General features: G+C 33.1%; 1 protein-coding gene and 2 long non-coding RNA genes across 3 annotated transcripts; 2 read left to right on the forward strand and 1 right to left on the reverse strand.

The window, feature by feature from the left end:
- Positions 1-263: 263 nt before the first annotated feature.
- Positions 264-3,104, forward strand: LOC114325781 (uncharacterized). Its single transcript, XR_007697711.1, has 3 exons — positions 264-649; positions 708-902; positions 2,923-3,104. It is a non-coding gene; the product is annotated as an uncharacterized LOC114325781 (long non-coding RNA).
- Positions 3,105-4,390: 1,286 nt separating this feature from the next.
- Positions 4,391-7,968, forward strand: LOC126883558 (uncharacterized). Its single transcript, XR_007697710.1, has 2 exons — positions 4,391-4,887; positions 5,041-7,968. It is a non-coding gene; the product is annotated as an uncharacterized LOC126883558 (long non-coding RNA).
- A 13,818-nt stretch (positions 7,969-21,786) lies between these two features.
- LOC126883557 (uncharacterized) lies at positions 21,787-22,263 on the reverse strand. The gene has a single exon (XM_050649190.1). The coding sequence runs from the start codon at positions 22,162-22,164 to the stop codon at positions 21,883-21,885; it is 282 nt and encodes a 93-aa protein (XP_050505147.1). The 5' UTR covers positions 22,165-22,263; the 3' UTR covers positions 21,787-21,882.
- Between the last annotated feature and the right edge of the window lie 3,238 nt (positions 22,264-25,501).

Genomic DNA, 25,501 nt, shown 5'->3' on the forward strand with positions numbered 1-25,501 from the left:
TAATTTATAAGCCGGTTCAAAAGATTTAATCAGTAGTGAAATTAAAACCTGAACTAAATTCAAATAAAAGAAATATAATCTACAAATGCGATTTAACATTTTGTAGATTATCTTTGAAACCGGAAGTAGATATTCGGTTTCTTCTTATAAATACACAAGAATCTACAGGTCGAGCAAGTCTCGTAAATTTCACGATTGCGAGCCACGCTTCACGCAACCGTGTTTGCGTACTTGTGTTTCGAGTTGCGTGGTCGTGCGGAGTTTTTACCAAATTTAAATGCTGTTCCAACATGCTGTCAAAATTAAATCAATATGGCTACTGGGTGTAAAAGATAAATTTTATTCTATCTGTTCTTAATGAGTTTTAGATAATTTTAGTTGTATTTCTTTGTAATTTTGTGTTGTACAAAGATTAATTTAACATTTTCTCTGGAAGTATTAATTTAGAAAGATAATATGCTTCATTGGTGTTGTGTTTTGAAGTGTGAAATGCAAAGTAATTGTGATAAAGTCAAGATAAAGTTCACTTTTAAACTGAACTAAATAAGGTATCTGAGAGACAACAATGGTTAAATGCAATACAATGTACAGGTTTTACTAGCGAAATGAAAATTTTCCTGTCCTGTCTGCTGTAATCATTTTATATCTGGTAAGTTACAATTACAACAGTAATGATTTTTGAAGATGTTAACATTTTAATCTTACAGGAAAACCAGCCGACTTAATCGATAATAACAATCTCCAGATTGGGTTCCTTCAATAAATATGGGCTATAAACACAATGAAATAAGTTCCCCAAAATCTAAAATGGAGTGGTATCAAAGGAGAATTAAAGGAAAAAATATTCATATTGAAATTATTTATAAGGCACTGGACTGTCTTAAATTCTACAATAATACTAGGTGGGTAAATGATTTTAGACATTTTTCATTAAGAGTAGATTTAGGGCCGGTACTTTATGTCTCCGTTAACAGCCGGTTAGTTAACCTGGGTTTAATCGGGACAGAAATATATGCATAAAATAGACATACACGCAATTATACTTATTATTATATTCATAAATAATTATAATAATAATTACAATTGCTTTTATTACAACGCAAGAGGCCCTATGAGGTACTTTTCTGTCCCGATTAAACCCCGGTTAGCTAACCGAGGTTTAACCGCGACATAAAGTACCGGCCCTAAGATTAAGTAGATTTTCATTCAGTAGATTTAAGACTTGTTTACACGGGTAGAGTAATGATGCAAGTACTTGATAGAGTAGAGTAACTCTACCTGTAAAAATGCTCAGTAGAATAGCTGGTAGAGTGTATAGTTGGAGTTAAAGTAGAGTGACTAGCAACCTATGGCAAAGTAACTACTCTATGACCACCACTACTGCCAAAATGTCTACTCGGCTGCACACTCTACCCATGGAACACGCTCAATTATGGCAGAATAGAGTAGGTAGGAGAGTACATGGGGGCGCTGTCATTCTGGCTGGAATTGTGTAAATAGTGAAAATGAAGTTCACCGAAGATGAAACTTTAAAACTTGTAGAGCTATAATACGGCGAATACCAGTGTTTATGGAATTTAGGTAGTGTATACTACAGAAATAAAAGTTTGCAGCAAGCTGCGGAGGATGAAATCGTCGAAAGAATGGCAAAGGGGGCTTTGGAGTAAACGAGCTTAAGCAAAAAATTAAGAATTTAAGGTGCACTTATAATCAAGAGTGTTTAAAAATACAAAAATCGGTTTCACTATACTAGCATCAGTATTATACTTGTACTCTCCTCATGTGAATGGTATCAAGCCATTTTTGGTAGAGTACTACCGCTACTCTACTCTCCTCAAAACTCTACCCATGTAAACAAGTCTTTAGAAACGGTGGAAAATGAGGTAGCTAGTAGAGTAGTAGTAGAGTAAAATATACTGGTTTAGCAAATTACAATGTTTTAAGGTAATACAGTAGCGATAAACAGGTAGCCAAAATGTGTTCCAAGATTGTCACTGTAATTTTGAATATTTTTTCGAGGCATTTGGCACACGTATTCTTAAAAAAATAAAGAATGGCGGTACAGAGCCCAATTTGAAAAATATATTAATATGTGGAAATTACTCTGTAATTATACAATATTTAAAAAACGAGCCTGTACCGCCATTAAGAAGAACAAAAAAATACACTTTCTTCAAATAAACTTTTTTATCCGATGCCTAGATTTTGTGTAATTTTGGAACTACTAATGAAATAAAAAATTTTAGTAGTTCCAAAATAACACAAAATCGGATAAAAAAGTTGTATTTGAAGAAAGTGTATTTTTTTGTTCTTCTTAATGGCGGTACAAGCTCGTTTTTTTTATATTGTATTTAATTACAGAGTAATTTCCACATATTAATATATTTTTCAAATTGGGCTCTGTACCGCCATTCTTTATTATATTACGAATATGTGTGCCAAATATCTCGAAAAAATATTCAAAATTACAGCCGCAATCTTGGAACACATTTTCGCTACCTGTTGATCCATACTGTTTCCTCTTAAGATAGTTTTAATAGTTATTTATGATATAAGTATTAAAAGTACAATTTTAAGACGCGCATGTGAAAGTTAACTTGAAAAAATAATTTTATTAATGTTTTGACTTCCACATCAGATGTCATTGTCAAAATACAAAATATTCATTATTATTAGGTTTGTTCTAGCAAACAGTCAAACTAGTCAAAAACCACATCAGCAAACAGTTGGTCAGTAAAAGAACATAATACAGTCACCAGTGCGATCCCCTCTACTCGCGCTGGTCCACTATTCGCTGATGGTTTCAAACTGATGCTAGAACAAACCTATTATTATTATGCATATCATTATCTGTAAATAATATTTCTTCTGATTGTTAATTGTAAAGGATAGAAAAATTACCATTTATTTTATTTTTTTTAGAATCAGCTGAGAGAAGTGGTCTACAAAAAACCAGGAAGGAAATGGAATATGTGGCTACGAAAGGCAAAAGAAAGGTTTACAAAGCAAATGTGACACATTTTTTTGAAATATTTAGGAATATCAGTAAATTGCATTAAAAAAATGTATGAAAAGATTTTGTTCAATAAAAATGTTTATATTTATCAAGGATGTATTATTTGGTATGGCCACATATCGTCATTGATGTAATAATACATCCTATCTGTTTTTTCATGAGTTTTGTAAGAGAGACTAAAAACTTGTCTTAGGGTCACCTCCTGTTTTCATATATTTTTTGACTTGTAGTAAATTAAACTATCTATGAACTACAAAACAAGTCAAAACTTACATATGAACACAGGAGGTGACCTTAAAACATGTTTTTCCATCTCTCATACAAAACTCATGAAAAAACAGATAGGAGGTATTGTCACATCAGCAAGGATGTACAGTGATGAGTGCCCTAATAACCGGCAAAATATGGGCAACATATTTAGTTGTGAGATAAAAAGAAATGAAACTAGTCGAGCTGGGAAATTTAGCGAAATTAACCTTTAAATTTATGTTATATTGATCCCACCTTTACACATATCAGAGGAGTATGTCAACTAAAACTCTAATAGCACACGACGTCCTTTGGACGTCCAAAATAGGTCCATTTTTGGTCCTTACGTCCATGGACTATAAACGGACGTCCTTTGGACGTCCCATTTTGGACGTCCTTCGGAAGGAATAAATATGGACGTCCTTTGGACGTCCGACGTTGGACGTCCTTCGGACGGAATAAATATGGACGTCCTTTGGATGTCCGACGTTGAACGTCCTTTGGACGTCCATACTGGACGAAATACGGACGTTTTATGAACGCTTATATATTATATTGGACACATTATACCAATTACGGGATCAAATAGCAAAATAATTCAATAAAATATTAACTTACGCGTTAACTTTACGTTAATGAAATACAGTCAAACCTGTCAGTAACGGCCACTAAAATGAAAGAACTATTGGCCGATATAGAAAGGTGGCCGTTATTGCCAGTTTTTGTAGTCTAGATATACAGTAAAACTTGTGTTACTGGCCACCTGATAAAATCGGCCACCTGTACTAACGGCCAGTTTAAATATTCCCCAAACCAATTATATCTAGACTACAAAAACTGGCAATACCGGTCACCTTTCTATATCGGCCAATAGCTTTTTCATTTTTAGTGGCCGTTACTGACAGGTTTTACTGTAATTGGTTTGGGGAATTTTTAAACTGACCGTTAGTACAGGTGGCCGGTGTTTGCAGGGGGCCGGTAACACAGGTTTTACTGTAGTTTAAATCGAAAAGATTAAATCTTAATTCAAAATTGTATATACAATTATTACAATTATAAACAAACTATATAGTTTAATATCCAAAAAATGTTTTTGATTTTATGTAATGTAATGAAAATCTTATTTGTAAATTATTGGTTACAATGTTTAACAATAGGAAATATTCAAGAATAAATAAAATAAAAGTTTAATCCTAACAACACAAAACATTCCAGGAATGTAGGTACTACCGTTCTATTCCGTGAACATCTATCTGATTAAATTATGGGTGGAAAGTTACCACAAGATATTCTATGAACATAGTACAATGTCTTCCTGGAGGGGTAAAATTTTCCATTACAAGATTTTAAGAGAGGCCATTTATTGTACTGTTCAATTTGCGTTCATTTTCAAATTTGCCGCGCGAGTATCTATGTAGCGTCTCGTGGTCATTGGTCATCACATTTCATTTTCATAACATAACCGATAACCTAAAAATTTAGTAAAGTAAAAATTTTGATTGGAAAAAAGTGCATCGATAAGGGGGTGTGGGAAATGGAAATTAGTGGCTTTTTTGCTGTACTGTCTGCTTCTGCTAGTTTTTGCTCTGGGCTCTGGCTAGATCTCTTGTTTAAACAATTTTGTAAGTATTATAAAATCCGTTTTCAATTTTCTTTATTCTTTATGAAACGAATCATTTATACATGCATATTATTACCTGTAAATAGGTACCTATTTCTTTTGATTTTTAATTGTAAAGAATAGAAAAATTACCGTTCATTTTAATTTTTTTTAGAATCAGCTGAAAGTGGCCTACAAAAAAAAACCAAGAAGGAAATGTATAGCCTTGTGGCTATGAAAGGCAAAAGAGAGATATAAAAAGTGTATTGGCTAGTTGGAAGAAAGTCCACATTGTCCATGCATAATAAGTTATTACTTTATCAACAAATATCAAGAAGATAGCAGGGTCACGAGCATCAACTTCATAAGTTCAAGAATATCGAGGAAATCCAGCTCCTCGATACTACTGGGCAAACTAGAAGATTGAAGAGGACAAATCCTTTTGAACTAGTTTGAGTGATAGGTGATAGTGAAAAACGGAGCATAGTGCTTGTGTGCTGTGCCTGTGTATGTTAGAATAATAGTGCACGATCTTGTTAGATTAGATAAGAGACGCTATGGGGTAAGCTCTTCATTTTAAGAAACAGTAGTAATTTAGGTTAAATTAAAATTGCTCATTGGTCAGTTATGACCAGATTGTTTTTTTATGTTTGGCAAAAAGGACTTAAGTCAGAATTGCACATTGATAATGTTTTGATGATTTCTGGACCAGAAAAAAACTGTTGTAGATGTAAACTGTATGTACAGTAGAATCTACTACAGTACTGTAGAAATCATCAAAACATTATCGATGTGCAATTCTGACTTAAGCCCTTTTTCCCAAACATCAGAGAATTGTAATGTACAATAATTCTCCTATCTGCTTTTTCATGAATTTTGTAGGAGACGAAAAACCATTTTTAGGATCATCTGCTTTCACATGTAAATTTTGACATGTTTTGTAGTAAATAGATAGTTGAATTTACTACAAAACATGTCAAAAAATATATGAAAACAGGAGGTGACTATAAAAAAAGTTTTTAGTCTCTCTTACAAAACTCATGAAAAAACAAATCGGAGGTATGTCACATCAGTGACTAAGAATGTCTAAAAAATATACTTTGATGTCCCAAGAACCAAATATAACCTACAGTCCATCTAATTTACTTACTGTTCCACGTCATTATCTACGCCAGAGATCTAAGTTGACATAGTTGCCAAAGTATAAAAAGATCCTGAATCCATTTTAAATCAAATATGTCACATAATTATTGTAAACGTGGATTATACAACAAAACAAATTAATATTCAATGTAAATAAGTAAAAACTTAAGAAATAGAGAACAAGAATTAAGTTATAATCTTTTAAGATTTGCAGTGCAAGAGTTTTTGCACTGCATTGTTAATAATTAAAAAACGGCTCCGAACTCTTGGCAAAAAGCCGGTAGGTTTCTTTGTATAAGTATGTCTACAATAACAACTAAAAAAGTTGTCAGATACCTCGATTATTCCAAGTCGTTATAAAATTAGGTGAAATTTATATTTTTATAGTAGAGGATCTTTTTATAGTAAAGTAAATAATAAAAACAGTAAATATAATAAATAAAACAGATACTTATAGTAAAGAATATAAACAAATATGAAGTGTCATCACCGTAACTGTCAAATAAATGTTACCAATTTATTCTAAAATGTCACCTTCGTTCGATTACAGTTACAGTGTGATCCGAACAAATCTGCTTCATAAAAACGCTTTATAATCCATTTATACAAATTAAATGAAACATATTATTGTGTATTTCTTTAGGTTAACATTAATAGAAATCTTCAAATATTATTTCTACGCGTATATAATAAAATATGTCTAGTGGCTGTAATTCCAGTGTACTCGGCAAAGTGATTCTAAAAAAGAACACACCTACCGCCTAAATATTTCGTGTTGGTATCATGCGACCTCACAGGCTACGACGCGGATGACGCGCAACAGTTAGTAAATTAGACGAAGTATGTAGATATATACAGGGTGTAACAAAAATACAGGTCATAAATTTAATCACATATTCTGGGACCAAAAATAGTTTGATTGGACCTAACTTACCTTAGTACAAATGTGCACACAAGAAAAGTTACAGCCCTTTGAAGTTATATATATATAATAGCACCAAGGGTCTTAGAGGCCCATGGCTTGAAAAGTTTGTTTTTTTTCTTCATTTTCACGTTTCTTTATGTACTGAGATCTTCTCTGGCTTGATATGTGATTTTTCTCCATTCCTTCCTGTTATTCATTTTTCTTTTCTGACCCTGTAGCACCATTCTTTCCAAATCTTTTTCGACCTCTTGCTTCCATCTATTTTTCGGCCTTCCTCTTCTCTTTCTTGAAGCTGTAGTGTAGTTTAGTACCATTTTTGGAGTCCTCGTGTTTGGCATCCTTTCAATGTGACCTCGCCATCTAAGTCTCTGTGCCTTTATCACTCATTTGAAGTTACAAGATGAAGTGATTTTTTCCAATATATCGAAAACTATTAGAGATTTTTTATTGAAAATGGACATGTGGCATTATTATGGCAGCAGTATCTTACGAAAAAACTATAGTAAAATTTGGACACCCCATAAAAATTTTATGGGGGTTTTGTTCCTTTAAACCCCCCCAAACTTTTGTGCACGTTTCAATTTAATTATTATTGTAGTACCATTTAAACACAACGTTTTAAAAACTTTTTTGCCTCTTATTGCTTTTTCAAAAAGTCAATTTTTATCGAAATATTTTGAATATTTGTCAAATCCACCACATATTTGTATATGGTTAAGTACGATTATGGAGACTTGGTAATAATATGCAGACTTATTTATGCTTTACATTTTTAGGGATATTTTGAACCATATTAAAAAAGAAGCCAGATCTCGATAAAATGTGCCTTATCGAAAAAATACAAAGAGGCAAAAAAGTTTTAAAAACATTCTGTTTAACTAATGGTACCTCAGTAATAGTTTAATTGGAACGTACACAAACATTTGGGGGGTTTAAAGGAACAAAACCCCCATAAAATTTTTATGTAGACATGTTAAAAAAGAAGTCACAACTCGATAAAAACTGCCTTATCTGAAAAATACTAAGAAACAAAAATATTGAATTTAACTAATGGTACCACAATAATAAAATTGAATTGGAACATACACAAAAGTTTGGGAGGATCTAAGGGATCAAAACCCCCATAAAATTTTTATGGGGTGCACAAATTTCACCATAATTTTTCTTTAAGATATTCCTGCCATAATACTGCCACATGTCCATTTTCAATAAAAAATCGCTAATAGTTTTCGATATAATCGAAAAAATCGATTTTCATTTTGTAATTTCAAAGGGCTGTAACTTTTTTTATGTGCATATTTGTACTAAGGTAAGTTAGGTTCATTCAAACTATTTTTGGTCCCAGAATATGTGATTTAATTTATGACGTGTATTTTTGTTACACCCTGTATATACAGCCGATTACGCACCACCTTAAAAATTGGGCATTTTTGATGTCTCGAATTTCCTAAACCTGTTGTTGCATCTAAGTGATTTTTTTATAATATTCTAGCCTAGGCCCTAGGCTATAGGTTAAGTACCTCCTTATGCTTGTCATGCACGGGGAGCTATACTGTAATATATATTATATCACATCGCACTCTATAGTAATGAGTGAGCCTGCACATATGGAACCATTTGTTTTCTGTCTGCAGGCTCACTCATTACTATAGAGAGCGATATGATATAATGTACATATATTACAGCATAGCTCCCTGTGCATGACAAGCTTAAGGAGGTAACCTATAGCCTAGGCTATAATATTATAAAAAAATCACTTAGATGAAACAACAGGTTTAGGAAATACGAGACATCAAAAATACCCCATATTTAAGGTGGTGCGTTAATTTCTTGGAGAAGTGTATTGTAATTTAATGTAAATAATGTAATATCCAATAATTGTAATTTAATATAAGATGTAATATAAGTTCCTTAAAAAATATATTTTTTATTTCCCACGACATTAGATGGATGTTCGGCAGCAAGACATTGGACCAAACTGGGACGTCCTATGAAGGCCCAATTGACGTCCACCGAACGTCCCTTCGGATGTTAAGTGGACCTCCATTGGGCGTTTGGCAACGTGGCATTTGGACCAAAATTGGACGTCCTGTTAAGGTCCAATTCACGTCCCCTAGAACGTCCGGTTAAGGTCCAATTTACTTCCGATTAAGGTCCAATTTACGTCCGATTAAGGTCCCATTTACGTCCAATTAAGGTCCAATTTACGTCCTATTAAGGTCCAATTTACGTCCGATTAAGGTCCAATTTACGTCCGATTAAGGTCCAATTTACGTCCGATTAAGGTCCCATTTACGTCCGATTAAGGTCCAATTTACGTCCTATTAAAGTCCAATTTACGTCCGGTTAAGGTCCAATTTACGTCCGATTAAGGTCCCATTTACGTCCCATTAAGGTCCAATTTACGTCCTATTAAGGTCCAATTTACGTCCGATTAAGGTCCAATTTACGTCCGATTAAGGTCCAATTTATGTCCGATTAAGGTCCAATTTACGTCCGATTAAGGTCCAATTTATGTCCGATTAAGGTCCAATTTACGTCCGATTAAGGTCCAATTTACGTCCCCTAGGACGTCCGATCAAGGTCCAAATTACGTCCGATTAAGGTCCAATATACGTCCCCTCGGACCTTAGATGGACGTCCAATGGACGTTCGGTAGCGCGACATTTGGACCAAAATAGGACGTATAAAGGACGTTCCTCGGACGAAAACGGACGTCCAATGGACGTCCCTAAAGTCCGTGAAGGACGTCCAATGGACGTCCATTGGACGTCCTTGTGCTATTAGGGCTGTCACTGTGACTGGTAGTTTCCAAACTCGTCTGATACGTCTGAAGGTGGTACACAATCAATACAATCTAAATGTATAAGTTAATATCGCTAAATTTCCCAGCTCGACTAGTTTCATGTCTTTTTATCTCACTACTTAATACATGCCTTTTGTGCTATTTTGCCGGTTATTAGAGAGGTCATCACTGTATTTCTGGTATATCCAGGGAATGTCTACAAAATATATTTTGAATGTCCAGAGAACATTCGTGGACATTCATGGAATGTTCCAATAAGACATTCAGGTAATGTTTAAAATGCTGACACAGTATTTTCCTGGGATGTTCAGGGAACATGTTTTCGGGGATATTCCAGGAATTTTTCAATGTCTGTGTACCTTCTATGGACCTATATGGAATATTTTGGTGTTATTACCGCCGCACTCCACTTGCGATTTGTAATCAGGAAGATTGAACACATTGTTTCAAATACAAGTCTGACTAAATAATCATGGATTGACTTCTATTTGAAAGAATGTGTTCAATCTTCACAACTACAAATCGCAAGTAGAGTCCGGCGCTTAGGGCTACTTCCTCTTCGGTATTATGTATTATACTACAGAAATCAGGAACTTTCCTTCTAAATATATGTATGCATCTTGGCCATCAAACATATTCTTCCAAACATTTTTTTAAGGGGTTACATAGGTCTTGTGGGTAAAAAAAGTGACTTTTTAAAAAAATTATATCTCGAAAACTAAAATTTATTTTTATTTATAATTGGAACATGTAAAAGTATAGTACATAAGGTATTCTCAAAAAAAGTTTCCAGTCCTCAAAAAACAAGTCCAGTCTCATCTGAAATCAAAAAGTTTGTTGTAGTTTATACCTCTGGCTAGAATATGAACGAAGGAATTAAAAAAAATGAAATTTGAAGATTTTACATAAGTTTAAACACATTTTTGACCCCAATTTTTCTCATTTTTAAAGTAGTTTTTTTTTATAAAACAAAAATGACCTCATCTAATAAAAAATCCATTGTTCATTCACTAGCCAGAGGTATAAACTACAAGAAACTTTGATTTCAGATGAGACTGGACTTGTTATGCTGCTCACCACAAAAAAGGGCTGTTGTCGAAAAATTGCAGTCAACTCTACAAAAATGAATATTTTTGGCTGAAATTTTTTGAAAGTACTATACTTTTACATGTTTCAATTATAAATAAAAATAATTTTTAGTTTCCAAGATATAATTTTTTTAAAAAGTCACTTTTTTTACCTGCAAGACAACTTAACAAATTGTTGATTTCAAATTGTAACAGTTGTTTTGCAAAGTATGCTGCCCTCTTGTATTTTCTGTGTTATCTTCAAAAAACACAAAACAAAAAAAAATAAAACAAAGGTTTAACCACCTTCACACCACAGAATCAAGCAATCAAGTTACACAAATTTTCAAACACGTCACCTGACACAGCGTCTCAAGTACGATTGCGCGAATTGGTAAATATAATTCCGCACGACCACGCAACTCGAAACACAAGTACGCAAACACGGTTGCGTGAAGCGTGGCTCGCAATCGTGAAATTTACGAGACTTGCTCGACCTGTAGATTCTTGTTATAAATACGGGTCGAATGATATATTAAATATCTAATTTAAGCGATAAATATGTCACTTCCGCTTGTAACTCCAGAACCGGAAGTCCAACATAATTCATGTCATTTGACATGTTCCACGTGTCGGTCTTATTAAAATGCCCAGTTGGTTGATTTTTGCATGAGATTTTAATGAAAGGGTAACAAATCAATTGGAAGTTCTGTCCGACAAAATACATAGGACGTTTTCGTAGTATGACCTTCCAAATTTTTAACCTATTCCACAATTAAAACTTCCCCTGTTCCAGTGTTCCCATACATCAAAGTGTGTCTGACCAGACACCGTTAAGCTATTAACAAATTTTCAGCTTGCTATTAATCAGTTTTTTTGGTATGCGGGATCCAGACCTATAAGATTATAGAGACCAGGAAATAATATGAAAATTTATTTATAATTTACATTTTGATGTAAAACATTGTGGCAATAAGCCGCATTTCCAATTGTCAAATAACTGTCAAAGTGTAGAATCGCATTTTAAAGCTCTCTGCATTTTAAAGTTTAATTTAGTTGGTTTTTAAGCAATTTACCGTGTAATTTAAATCTAGTTATATTCAACTCGTTCTTAAACTGTAGTGTTTATATAAAAAAACTAACATAGTGCTAGAAATTTTTTATTGTACCCTATGGGGGATAATGTAGATCCGAGAACACTCTTAAGTGGCTCTAAAAACGATAGTTCAACTGAATTTATGGATTCGAGCATGGAAAAAAGATGTGTCCAGTAGAATATTCAACGTTAATTCAGCTATAATTTAGAAAATATTTTTGTTTATATAGAAAAAATTAATATAACACCGAACTTTCTCGTATTCATCCAATCTCATTAGGCCATATTTTATATAAGAAATTATTAATTGCCAATATCCTTCAAGTAAGGGGAATTGGTGGAAATAGGATTAAGGTTTCTGTAGCTTCGATACATGATGCAAATAATCTCATTAATAATACTAAACTAAAGGAAGAAAATTTAAGATCCTTTATTCCGGGCCATTTATTAGAAACAAAGGGTTTAATCCGTGACATTGACACTCCATTTCTACTGAAATGTGGAAAAAAACGGCACAGTCGAGTATTTTGCAAAACGATCTGTTATTATTTCTTTTGAAGGTAATGTATTGCCTCAATATATTATTAATCGTGTTTTTGTCCAGTAGAATAATTTGTAGGTAGAGTCACTCAATGTTACAGGTGTTTGAAATACGGCCACATTTCAAAACAATGTAAAAGCTCTCAAAATTTGTGTATTCGTTGTGGAGTTAATAAAGAGGAAAATCACTCATGCGATAGTACAGATATTAGCTGCATTCATTGCAAGAGTAATGATCATGTTTCGGTTTCTAAAAAGATGTTTTCCTTCTTACCAAAAACAACAAAAAATTAAAAATATTATGCTCAAAAATAAGATTTCTTTTATAGAGCTCAAGGAAATTAATGAAAACTCGTACTCTGAGTCTTTAGGTCAAAACAGTTTTTCAATTTTATCCAACTAAGATAAAAAATTTCCAAATATACAAAATAAGATTTCTTCATCAGTTGCCCAATCTTCTTCCAATACAGCTACTAATTATAATTTAACTTTTCACCAAACCTCGAATAACTACTCAGTTCCTAATAAAAAGAGAAAAGTCAATTCTTCCCCTGTTGTTTCTTCTAATTCTGCTCAGCCTCCTCCCATGTTTAACTTTAAATTTGGATCATCTCAACCTCTACCTGCTAATCCACCCCGTCCCGCTTCTCAAAGTGGTGAGAGGGATAATCGTGATATTGCTCAAGTTGTCACTAACTTTGTAATTAGTTTTTTAAAAAATATACATTCACTGCCCAGATAGCATGTAAACTTGTGGCAAGTTTGATTCTTCTTTGATTTTTCATTGCTGCGTCAGATATGACGAGGCAAGTTTATGACAAGTTTGCTGCACTATTGTTATGACAAAGATGATTATTCAAGTTTGTAACAACTTTGCTTCAACCTTAGCTTTGCACAGCCCGCTTCGATTCGGTTTTCGTTCGGCGCCCCGACTGATGTCCCGCCCACGACAACGAAAGTGTTGCCACCCGGAGGGAAATTTCTGTGTTTGCGAGAATTTTCAACATACAATTGAAAAAGTTATCTCAAAAGGGAATTTTTGCTCCAGTCCAAATTGCACAATATTTAAAAAAATCAAAATATTTGAGAATAATTCAACATATTTTCGCAGATTTTGTAAATAGGAGCGAATTTTTTCATAAAAATGAGAATTTTTAAGGTAAGTTGAGGGAAAAAGGTTACTTGATGGCTGGCAACACGGGAAAAATAATCTGCTACGCCGCGTACGCGGCTACGCAGTGATAGTTTGTTGTTGTGGTTATGTTGATATTTTTCTTCAAGTTTTTTACAACTTTTTTCCGTACAATTCTCCGAGACTATTACCTTAATTATTATTACTAAGCTGAAGCCTATTTTCTTCATTGTTAATAGACCAAACTGCATGCTTACTGCATTACAGATTAGTACCTACTCATTTTGCTCTGGTCAACTCTGGTGGCATTGAGGTAGAGGTAAGTCTTTTTATGTTTTTTTGTAGCTTCTAACTGTACTCACATACTATTTAAAATAAATTATATATTATAAAATAGATATAATAAATAAATTTTAGGTTTTATTGTAAAATTGTTACTTTAACATCTTTTTACCTCTTTTAATAACATAGATTAATTCTGTTCACACAGCAAGAGTTTTTAACAATTTCTATTTGTTTCAGAGCTGATAGACAAAACCAAGCATCGGAATCTGAAGCTAGGGTGTTTAATGTAAGTTCCAATGAATAATTTTATACAATAGATTGTATTTTAGTCGAGTGATTAATAAATAGTTATATAAAATGGTATTGTATTTTTTATTCACATTGTTTTATTCAACTTGTGGCTAGTATCTCAAAACAAACCTTAAGCAAGTTTGTATCAAGTTTGAGAAAACAAACTTCATGCGACAAAACAAAAACAAACCTTCAGAAAGTTTGTTATATCAAGTTTGTATCAAGTTTGAAAAAACAAACTTCATGCAAGTTTGTCACACACCAACTAGCAAGTTTGATTTAACCTTGCTGCAAGTTTGCAAAGTTGCCATGGCAAACCTGCAGCAAGCTTTCATGTTTGATGTATCAAACTTGTTGCAAGTTTGAAAGTTTATATTGTTATCTGGGTGGATGATTTGAAATCTTTAGATAACGAAATAATAAATTAAGAAATTACTTCTGTATTGGAGGGTACAAAAAAGGTTAATAAATAATGTTCAGTGCTTTAAATAAATTTAAAATCATGCAATGGAATTGTAGATCTGCTGTCGCCAATAAAAACAGTCTAACACATTTTTTAAATGTAAATGATATTGATGTTGCCTTGTTGAGTGAGACATGGTTTAAACCCGGTAAACAATATAATTTTAAGGGTTATAAGATAGTTCGGAGCGACCGATATGACGGTTTCGCTGGTGTGGCTATACTTATAAAATCAATACATCGTTTTGTAGAAATTTGTATTATACAAAATTTTAATGACGATATTCTTATCTGTGGAATCACTTTAAACTGTAATAAATCTGATATTTTTTTGCTTCAATTTATAGACCTCCAGATATTCGATCTACTTCAACAGACTGGTGTAAAATATTAGAACAATTTCACATAAAAATGATGGCATTGGCCAAAACATTATTAATGCCATTGATACACTTGATTTAGTTGTTCTTAATAATGGCAAACCAACCTGCCTGACCCGACCGGGTGTGACGCAATCTAGTGTTGATATTACTTTATGCTCTCCTGATTTAGCAAAAGAAGTTACTTGGGATGTCTTGGATGACACATTGGGGTCGGATCATTTTGTAGTTCAAATGAATCTTTCTTCTGTTAATTTCCGGAATGAATACATTCTTCCGAAGTCCAAATGGAATGTTAATAAAGCTGATTGGACTCTGTACTCAGATCTGATTGGAAAACATTTTCTTAACTACTCGGAGAGCTTGTCTACCGCAGAAAAATATGACTTCCTAATGGAAAGTATTAATATTGCATCTTCTCAATCCATTCCGACCTATAAACCTTTCAAAATTATTAAGCTACCACCTCCTCCTTGGTGGGATTTCGAATGCGAACAAGTTGTTTCCGAAAAAAAAAAGATGCTTTAAAAACATATAAAAGTAATTCTAGTTTCGATAATTATGTACGATGTCAGGAAGTAGTAGTAGCAAGAACAAAAAAATTCTAAAACAAAAAGCCAAAGAAAGTTGGAAAAACTGGTGTTCTTCCTTAAATAAAAATATATCTATTAAAAATGTTTGGAACCAAGCGAGGAAAATGCAAAGGAAGTATACTTCAAATATTAATCATTCTAATGATGACTTGATTGAAGAATTTTTTGACAAAATAGCTCCTTCGTCAGTTAATCCTGCTATCGAGATCCAAAATAATGCTGTAATTTCAAGTCACTTTCTTCTAAATCCATTTACACGGGAGGAACTTGACTTTGCACTAACTAATAGGTCTAACACCGCTCCAGGTTACGATGATATTAAATATCCTATGCTTACAAAACTTCCAAATATTGCAAAAAATGTATTACGTGATATTTTCAATGATTTTCTTTTTAAAGATGCAGAAATAGATATATTAAGAACTGTTATTGTCATACCAATCCTTAAACCGGGTAAAGATCCCAATTTTGCACAATCATATAGGCCAATATCTTTGATGTCATGTGTTTTGAAGACTTTAGAAAGAATTGTCAAAGTTAGATTAGAATGGTGGATAACCCATATAACAAATTAGCTTGCCAAAATCAATTTTCTTTTAAAAAAGGGGTTGGTTCTCTAGTTCTCTTGTGGTAGACATAAACAATAATTTTTCCAGAAACCATTACCTTTGTGCGGTTTTCATAGATGTAGAAAGTGCTTATGATAATGTTTGCATCCCTATTTTAAAAGACAAGATGTTAAAATTATTTCATATTCCAAATCGGGTGGTCAACATGATTATTAAATTCTATACCAATAGAAAAATATTTTTAAGAAAATTTGATAACAAAATTGTGGGTCCAAGAAATAACAATAACGGACTTCCACAAGGCTCTGTTTTGAGTCCTTTTCTGTTTAACCTGTATACCGTTGATTTACACCAATTAAGTTTTAATCATATTCCATTTAATTACCTGTTAAAAGAATCTGGGAAAGCAGAAATATAGAAAGGAAAAAACGTGGTAGACCAAGAAAACAATGGAATGCAGTAATAATGGATATTTTGGAAAAGAGGGGAACAACATGGAACGATGCCAAAAAACTAACAGAAAACAGAAAGATATGGAAGAAATTTACGAAGAACAAAAAAGAATAAAAGGAACAGCAACAGATCCCTACACCTCAGGGTAGAAGGGATAAAGATTATATATACATATTCCATTTAAAATATTACAATATGATGGCCTTTGCATATATACTGAAAATAAGAAATTTGATACCACTATGGCTTCTCTTAAAGATATCTTTGGTGTTGTTCATGAATGGTTAACAGCAAATGGTCTTCAGATTTCCCATTCCAAGTCTGAAATTTGTGTTTTCAGTAGACACAACATACCTAAATTAAGTCACATTACCCTAGGTTCTTATCAATTTTCCCTTAAAGACTCAATCAAATATCTTGGCATGGTACTTGATAGAAAATTGACTTGGAAAATGCATATCAATTACATGTTAGACCGATGTATGAAAGGTTTAAATTTTCTAAAAATGGTCACTAGAACTTGGTGGGGAGCTAACGTTGAAACCGCATTACTTTTCTATCGTGCCTATATCAGATCAATATTGGATTATGGATGTGTCCTGTACGGATCTGCTTGTTCACAGATATTAAACAAAATAGATGTATTGCAGAATTCAGCCCTACGTGTATGTCTTGGTGCCATGAAAACAACTCCAGTTAATCCTCTTCATGTAGAAGCTTTGAGCCTCATTTGAATCACAGAAGGCAGCTTCTTGCAGACAAACTTCTGTTCAAGATATCAAAAACCAACACTAGTCTATATTCGAGAATTAGTAATATTAAAATTTAATGAATACGATCTTACAGATAAATATTGGTTGAAGAAAAGTTCTTCACTACTGTGTATTGCGCTACAATCAAATCAAGATATCCTTAGTGAATTATATTATCCCAGCCCAATTCTATCTGACCTTGATGACTACAATTCATTGTTTCTGAATATTAAGATTGTAAAACCCTCATAGAGTGATAATTTTCACATTAATATTAACTTATTAAACTCTATACTAGCAAGCTTTGAAGAATCTGTGCCTATATATACTGATGCTTCTAAGTCCGAGGATGGTGTAGGATGTGCTTTTTATATTCCATCCAAAAATATTATTTATTCCTACAAACTAGATAACATATTTTCTATATTTAGTGCTGAAGCTATTGCACTCTACGAAGCTTTGACGTATGTAAGTCAGTCTACAATTGATTCTGCAATAATTATATCGGACTCCCTCTCTGTTTTAAATTCCTTGGTTTCGACTAAGTACCCAAGTTACTCCTCCAATTATGTCATATATGCAATCAAAAAACGCTTTTTGGAACTACATAAAGTTAATAACAAGATTAATTTTGTTTGGGTTAAAGCACATATTGGTCTTGAACATAATGAGTATGTTGATATGCTGGCGAAAAAAAGTGTAAAACATGGTTTGCCTAATAAACATCCTGTAAGTTTTTGTGATGCAGTCTCTTATATTAAAATGAAATACCTCACAATTTGGAATGAATGTTGGTCACATCATACTTACACCAACCCTTCTAGGTACTGCAGTATACAAAAGAAAATACCGAATAGAACGTGGTTCCAGCCATATAATTATTCAAGAAAATACATCACAACTATAGCACGTCTTCGTTTTGGTCAGGCCTGTTATCCCACACACCTGCATAAAATTCGTGTTCTCTAAAATGATCGATGTCCAAATTGTGATAAAAAAGGTGATTTAGATCATATTTTTTTTGAATGCCAAAAATATAAGAATGAAACAGATCGATTTATTCAGCAGCTACATAGACTTAAGATACCAGCTTCGTTTAATATCCTTAGTATCTTAGCCAATGGACAAGAGAGTATGTATAATGCGTTGGTGATGTTTCTGCCAAGTACCAAAATAGTTTTGTAGTGTCAAGTATTAAAAGTATATGTGTATGTATGTATATAGAGAAAATATGGTGAGCAACTTGGACAGTCCATAGCAAGGCGGCTTTCGAATTGAGTAGGGAGCCGCGGAAGATAGAAACAAAGAAAAAACTTGCTATGGAACTTTGAGGACCTCACCGTCTTGTTTATTATTATTCTTATCTTATTGTTATTAAATTTTTGCAGATCGTTTTTGGACACACCTATGATGTTGAAAGGAGGCTATAATTAGCTTACCTTAGCTTAGTACCATCTCTTTATTTCAATACATAAATTACCTCTCAACAGCTATTGAACTAATTTTTCTTCGTTACTGATATTTTATGGACTTACGGTCTTTAAATATTTAATCTTCTTGATATAGTAGTCATGTTGTGACTGGCTGATTGACATAAAGTCCATGCCATTAAAACAAAAACAAAAAATAGCCGCATTTCGATAAAAACTAGTCTATTAAAAAGTACAAAGAGGCAAAAAAGTTTTAAAACATTGTGTTTAACTAATGTTACCAGTATAATAATTTAATTGGAACATACACAACATTTTGAGTGGCTTAGGGGAACAAAACCTAGATAAAATTTTTATGGGGTGCACATTGTTATTTTTTTAAAGATATTCCTGCCATAAGAAAGCCACATATCCATTTTCAATATAAAATTTCTAACAGTTTTCGATGTATCGGTAAAAATCGATTTTGGTTTTGTAACTTTTTTTATGTGCACAATTTTGTACTAACGTAAGTTATAGGTTCAATCAAACTATTTTTGGTCCCAGAATATGTGATTTATTTTATGACCTACCTTTTTGCTACACTGTATATTAAATTAATGACTACTAATTATTGTAACCATTTAGTAATTATTAAAATCATGAAAGTTTATCTGATTATGCAATATCCTATTCATATCCTGCCTCCTATTGTCTTATTATGCCATTTTATGGAAACTATTAACATTTGCTTCTTTGGTTTTATCATTTTATTCGTAACGGATTTTTATATCTTTGGCATGCAATCCGTTAAATTGAAAACATTTTTAGATGATTGTGTTACATTATAAGGAAGCAACAGTGCTGAAAATAACATCATATTAAATATATGTAACTCTAACTTATAGATGAGGTAGATAAAATTACATTCTGAGAGCAATTAATAACTAACTAAAGCCGAATCCATTCCACAAAACCTAAATTTGATCAGAAGGATAATCCAAATATTTTAACAACCATGTATATCAAATATGGACACACTAATACCTTCGCACACACTTTGGAAGAGTTCAAGAATGTACAAATATTTGGGAGTAATTGTGAATGGCAAAAATACGAGAATTGAACAAATCATACTCGAGATATTATAGGCCTATGATGAAAGACAAGAACTTATTCAGAAATTCAAAACTGAAAATATACACAGACCAGTAGTTATATACACAGCTGAAACAGTGTGCCTGACAAAAAAAGATGAAGAAAAATTAAGAATAATCGAAAGGAAAATCTTCAGACGGATATTGGGCTCAATAAGAATCGAAAATGGAGAAATGAAAAGAAATATGAACAAAAAGGCATAATGAGGGGAGAAGATATAGTTAGATTTATTAAAGAAGGGAGACTGAGATAACTGGGATACATAGAGTATAGAGAGAAGGGAAAACAACCTACTGATTAAGAAGAACACCAGATGAAATCCAGAAACTGAAAGAGCAAGGGGAAGACCCATAGAGAGATGGGAGGACCAGGTCATGAGAGACAGTCAAAATCTTAAAAATGAGAAACTGGATGAAACTATGCACATATCGAAGTGAGTGTATGAAAATTGTAACGACAGCCAAGTCATACACACAAATTTGAACCACACAAGAAGAATGCAGAGTGATTCGCCGTAATAAGTGAATCAGAGAGCTCTGAGTAAGATTGGCAAACATTCCATCCAGAATGAAAGGCCTTGATGATGATACTTTCATAGTCTATGTGACCATATGTGGTCATACGTAATATGCTGTTACTACAGTAAAACCTCTGTTAACCGAAACCTTTTAAACAAAAACATTGTTTAACTGAAACAGCTGACAGTTTCAATAATTTCATCAATAAAAGTAAATTTTTATCGCAAAACAGAAACAATTCGATGTTAATTTGTCAACATTGCTTTCATACAACTAAAGAACGAAATTAAATATACAACACATTATGAAATCACCTTGCAGTATTTTTTAATACCAACTTTTACCAAAAATACTATGTAATTTGATACAAGATGAATACAAAAACAATATTATTTTTAACCGAAATTTTTGTTATTCAAAACGGCCTTCCACCCAATTATTTGGGTAAATGGAGGTTTTACTGTACAGTCGAACCCGCTTATTGGAATAGCCTTGGTGCCAAGCAAAAGTATTCCTCTAACAAGGATATTCTAATAACCAATCACTGATGACTAGTAGAAACCTTTCGTGACCGCAAATTTCTATTCCTTAATCCGGGATATTCCTTTAACCAGTATTCTAATAATCGGGTTCGACTGTATTAACTAAAAAGTATTATAAGCCTGGGGTAAAGGTAAGCCAAAATGCCACAGTCATTAAAGTGTTAAGGACGTTATAGTTATAACATGAAATTCACATATAGGTAGGGTTACCATAATTTATTAGGGCCAAATCCGGACAGGTTAGTCCAAGGGGTTGTAGAAAATGTAAAATTGACTGTGTTGCTACCTCTACATTGTACATATATGCGACATGCATATGGCACAATTAAAAGTACAGCTGTTTCGCTACAATATGCAACTAACATCGAAAATCTCTGCCAGTTTAAAATACATAATATACACTATACACCTATGTTTTAACATACTTTAGACCTAAGGTGCTGCGCAGAATGAAATTTCCCACCGTTGGGCCTAGTATTTTCCATTTTGTTAGTAAAGAAAAAAATCCGGACATGTCTTTCAAATCCGGACTGTCCGGACGTATGGTAACCCTACATATAGGGCTTTTCAATGATTCTAATTTTTTTCGAGCTTTTGTCATATTGTTATAATCATAATCTGTATAATATTAATATATACACTAATTATACAACATATGACTGAAACAAATGAGAATCATTGAAAAGCCCTATTAGCAAAACAAATGATAATATAGAATATAGATCATATTACATAGGATAATTTAAAACAGATAATGTGCAAAAGGGTGCTATAATTGGATCTCTTACATAAATAACCACTACTTAGTAACTTAATTTTTATTAAATAAAAAATAACATACAATACTAAGCATTTTTAACTATACACTTGTTACTATTACCACTTAATAAACTAGTTTACTTGTAGGATGCAATGTCGGCTGGGCGTTCAGGGAATTCGTTGTAGAACTCCAATAAACCAGTAGCTTTTCCAAAAACAATAGTACCTGTTAAGACTCCGACTCCAAGGGCTAAATGGGCATTGTATTTGCGTTGGTTAGCATCGAAGTTGGTCTTCCAACTACCTTGAGGCTGAGGCAGATCATTGTAGCTGGATTGAACGGCATGATCACCATGGTGAGCGTTTCTTCGGGTACATCCTCTGATTACTGGGCTGGTTAACAACCTTCTTAGTTGCATTTTTGTAGCAATTTTGCAATTTTTTACGTTATGTAACTTACTGACCACCCAACTTCGAATCAAGTATGTGTGGTGAAGGCGCAATGGCGATTGTCATTGTCAATTATCAGCTGTCAAATGTCAATGTCTTTTGTTGTCAAATATCATTGTTGATTGTACTATCAGTTGAGAACATTCCAATCACAGGGCCGGAATAAGCTCTATTAATAATTTTAGCCATACTATTTTATTCCAAATAATCCCAATACATCTTCTAGTCTCCCATCTCTCATTCAAAGTATTTCTATGAAAACAAGAGTTTTACAAAAATATTTAAGTACTAGCTTAGTTTTTTTTAATCTAGCTTAAATGCCTCGACAACTAATGGCCATTAGCATGGTACAGTCGATTTTACAATCAGTAACGCTCGGTTCCATAATCAGTTAAAGTGGACTTTAAATTTTAAGTTGGTAGGTACCTTTATCAACTTTAGTTAATGTTCACTTTAAGTTGATTATGAAACCGGGCGTTAGTGTAGTGTGTGTTGAGTAAATGTCTTGTTACTTAGTAAAGTCGACTTAACTGTCTATACAAGGAGACGCTGATTGTATCCGAACGTCTGTGGTCCCTCCGGTGAGTACCGATCTACATCAAAATCAATCAAAAGGAAGAGGAGAATTATATTACCTTTGTTACTAAGTAGGTTTCTTTCATATATATTATGCACTTTTTTATCGTGGCTCTATTTTTGAAATAAGTTGTAGACAAATTCATAGGTGTGTACATAGATGTGTAGGTATGTACCTCGAATCTCTTGACTTTAGCGGTAATAATTCGTAAGTGTCCGTTTTAGCAGCTTCACTAATCTTATGTGGAATCAATTCGACGTTACCTTCACTATATTTCCATCTTTTGAAATAAATGGAAAAGCGAAAACACTTTCGAATCTTACATGACAAAGCGCTGTCATAATAAAAATAAAAGTTGATAATAGTTGCGTTCGCAGAGACTGTCGGCGACTAGTCAGTGATAAATTATCAGAAAATTAAACTTAAATAATACCGTTAATAGATAAATATACAAGGTATATTTACTATTAATTAATATTATTAATTAGTTATAGTAGTTTCATTTTATCTTTTCCCATGTGGTACGATTCATTTTCAAACAAATTTAATCAAAACATAAAGTGAAACGTACGCCGATGCTTGTAGTATACAGTGATGAGCGAGCTAATAACCGGCAAAATAGCACAAAAGATGGAAAACGTATTAAGTTGTGAGATAAAAAGAAATGAAACTAATCGAGTTGGAAAATTTAGCGACATTAACCTATAAATTTACATTATAAGTATTGATTGTTTCCCACCTTTAGACGTATCGCACGAGTTTGGCAACTACCACTGTCACAGTGACAGTTTCAGTTCCGTGGTTTCAGTTGACATACTCCTCTGCGATACGTGTAAAGATTGGAAACAATCAATATAATGTAAATTTATTGGTTAATATCGCTAAATTTCCTAACTCGACTAGTTTTACTTCTTTTTATCTCACAACGTAATACACGTTTTCCATCATTTGTGCTATTTTGCCGGTTATTAGCGCGCTCATCACTGTATAGTATACAAGAATAAAAAACCGCTAAACGCCGTAAAAATGAGTGGCGCATAAAATATTCCAGCTACAAAAGATCTGATATGAATGTTACGTGGCGCGAAAATGGATTTTCATTTGATGCAAAACAAAATTTTAGTTTTATTTTAAAACATTTTTCAATAATATTTGCTAAATTTGAAGTAAACGCGCCACAAAAGAGTAACTTTGATACAATTTGAATTTTGAAACTCTTTTGTGGCGCGTTTACTTCAAATTTAGCAAATATTATAGAAAAATATTTTAAAATAAAACTAAAATTTTGTTTTGCATTAAATGAAAATCCATTTTCGCACCACGTAACATTCATATCAGATCTATTGTAGCTGGAATATTTTATGCGCCACTCATTTTTACGGCGTTTAGCGGTTTTTTATTCTTGTATCAGGAGTTTTTCAAAGGTATTTATAAATTAAATGTATGAAGTTGAATACAATGTTCCTCTATTACACGTCAAGCTTTATAAATTGCCACCTTTGTTGCATTATCTCCCAAATGATCTAGTGTCCATCGAATGTACACTAAATTTTTTTTCTATTCGAAATAGATTAAAAAAAAATATATTGAGATGGCCGGTAAATGAAGTCGGATTGCCCGTTGCCAGATCAAATTTAGCGTCGTAACCACTACAACTACATAAACCATTTGGGGAATAATCGTTAGTTGGATTATACTTTTGTATCTTAATAACTTCTAAACGGCTTAACCGATTTTGATCAGTAAACATGAGTTTGAAACGTATTAACCAGTAGTATCTGATGGATCTAAGGTCAAGTATGATAACTGAAGCTATTACAGGAATTATTGAGCTTTCGAAACCGTTTTTCCCACAGGAAATAGATTTTATCATATTTATGAAGCCTATAACCTAAAAATTCGAATTTTCCCGAATATGAGGTATACATCGTTAGATTCGTCTTGAGTCCTTCTACAAACGCTAAGTTATTGGCGCAATTCGTACGTTGAAATGTTGAGTAATTGTCGAAAAACCAAAATTTTCAAAGTTTAGTTTTTCAGTTTTTCGGCTATACTGAGCCGTGTATATGTCTGATCCTGACGGCTTAGACACCATTTAAAAGCTTAAGTCAACACTATTGATCTGATGTATTTGCGGTTCTCCTGCCTCTTCGTGATCCGAATATATATACCCCCAAAAAATATGCCGTTGTGTACCTACCAAGTCCTATAGCTGGCTTATGGGTGGTCAAAAGTAACAAACTACACCGGTTCTAAATCGGCCCTGACCCCCTCTTTAAACACAGAGAAAAATATCAAATCGGTTTAACTTTCAAACACACATACATACATATCCACAAACATTTTCCCTTTTTTAAATAAAAATTGAGTCACATTTCTAAGCTCTATAACTTTTGAATGGTATAACCTATTTTCAAAATTAGACATGCGTTGGAAAGGTAATGATCAGTTCTATTAGAAGCCGCAAAGGTTGGACAAATTTTTAAACTTTTTGGGAGTTTTGGTGACGAGAACGAAAAAGAGGCCCTAAATAGGAAGGGCCGTAAAATCTACACCCTTGGACCAAAATCGATGGTTGACATATAAATGGGTGAGTCTTTTCTGAACTTTAAGATGGGAGTTGGCCCAATTTTCAATTCAGTCAGATTTAGAAAATCGAAAATTTTGTGTATATATAGTGTCGCGTGCAGGGTGGTGTGGGTGTGCGCCACTGGCGAGAACTGCCGTTC

The sequence above is a fragment of the Diabrotica virgifera genome, chromosome 4 (assembly GCF_917563875.1).
Source record: "Diabrotica virgifera virgifera chromosome 4, PGI_DIABVI_V3a".
Lineage (NCBI taxonomy): Eukaryota > Metazoa > Arthropoda > Insecta > Coleoptera > Chrysomelidae > Diabrotica > Diabrotica virgifera.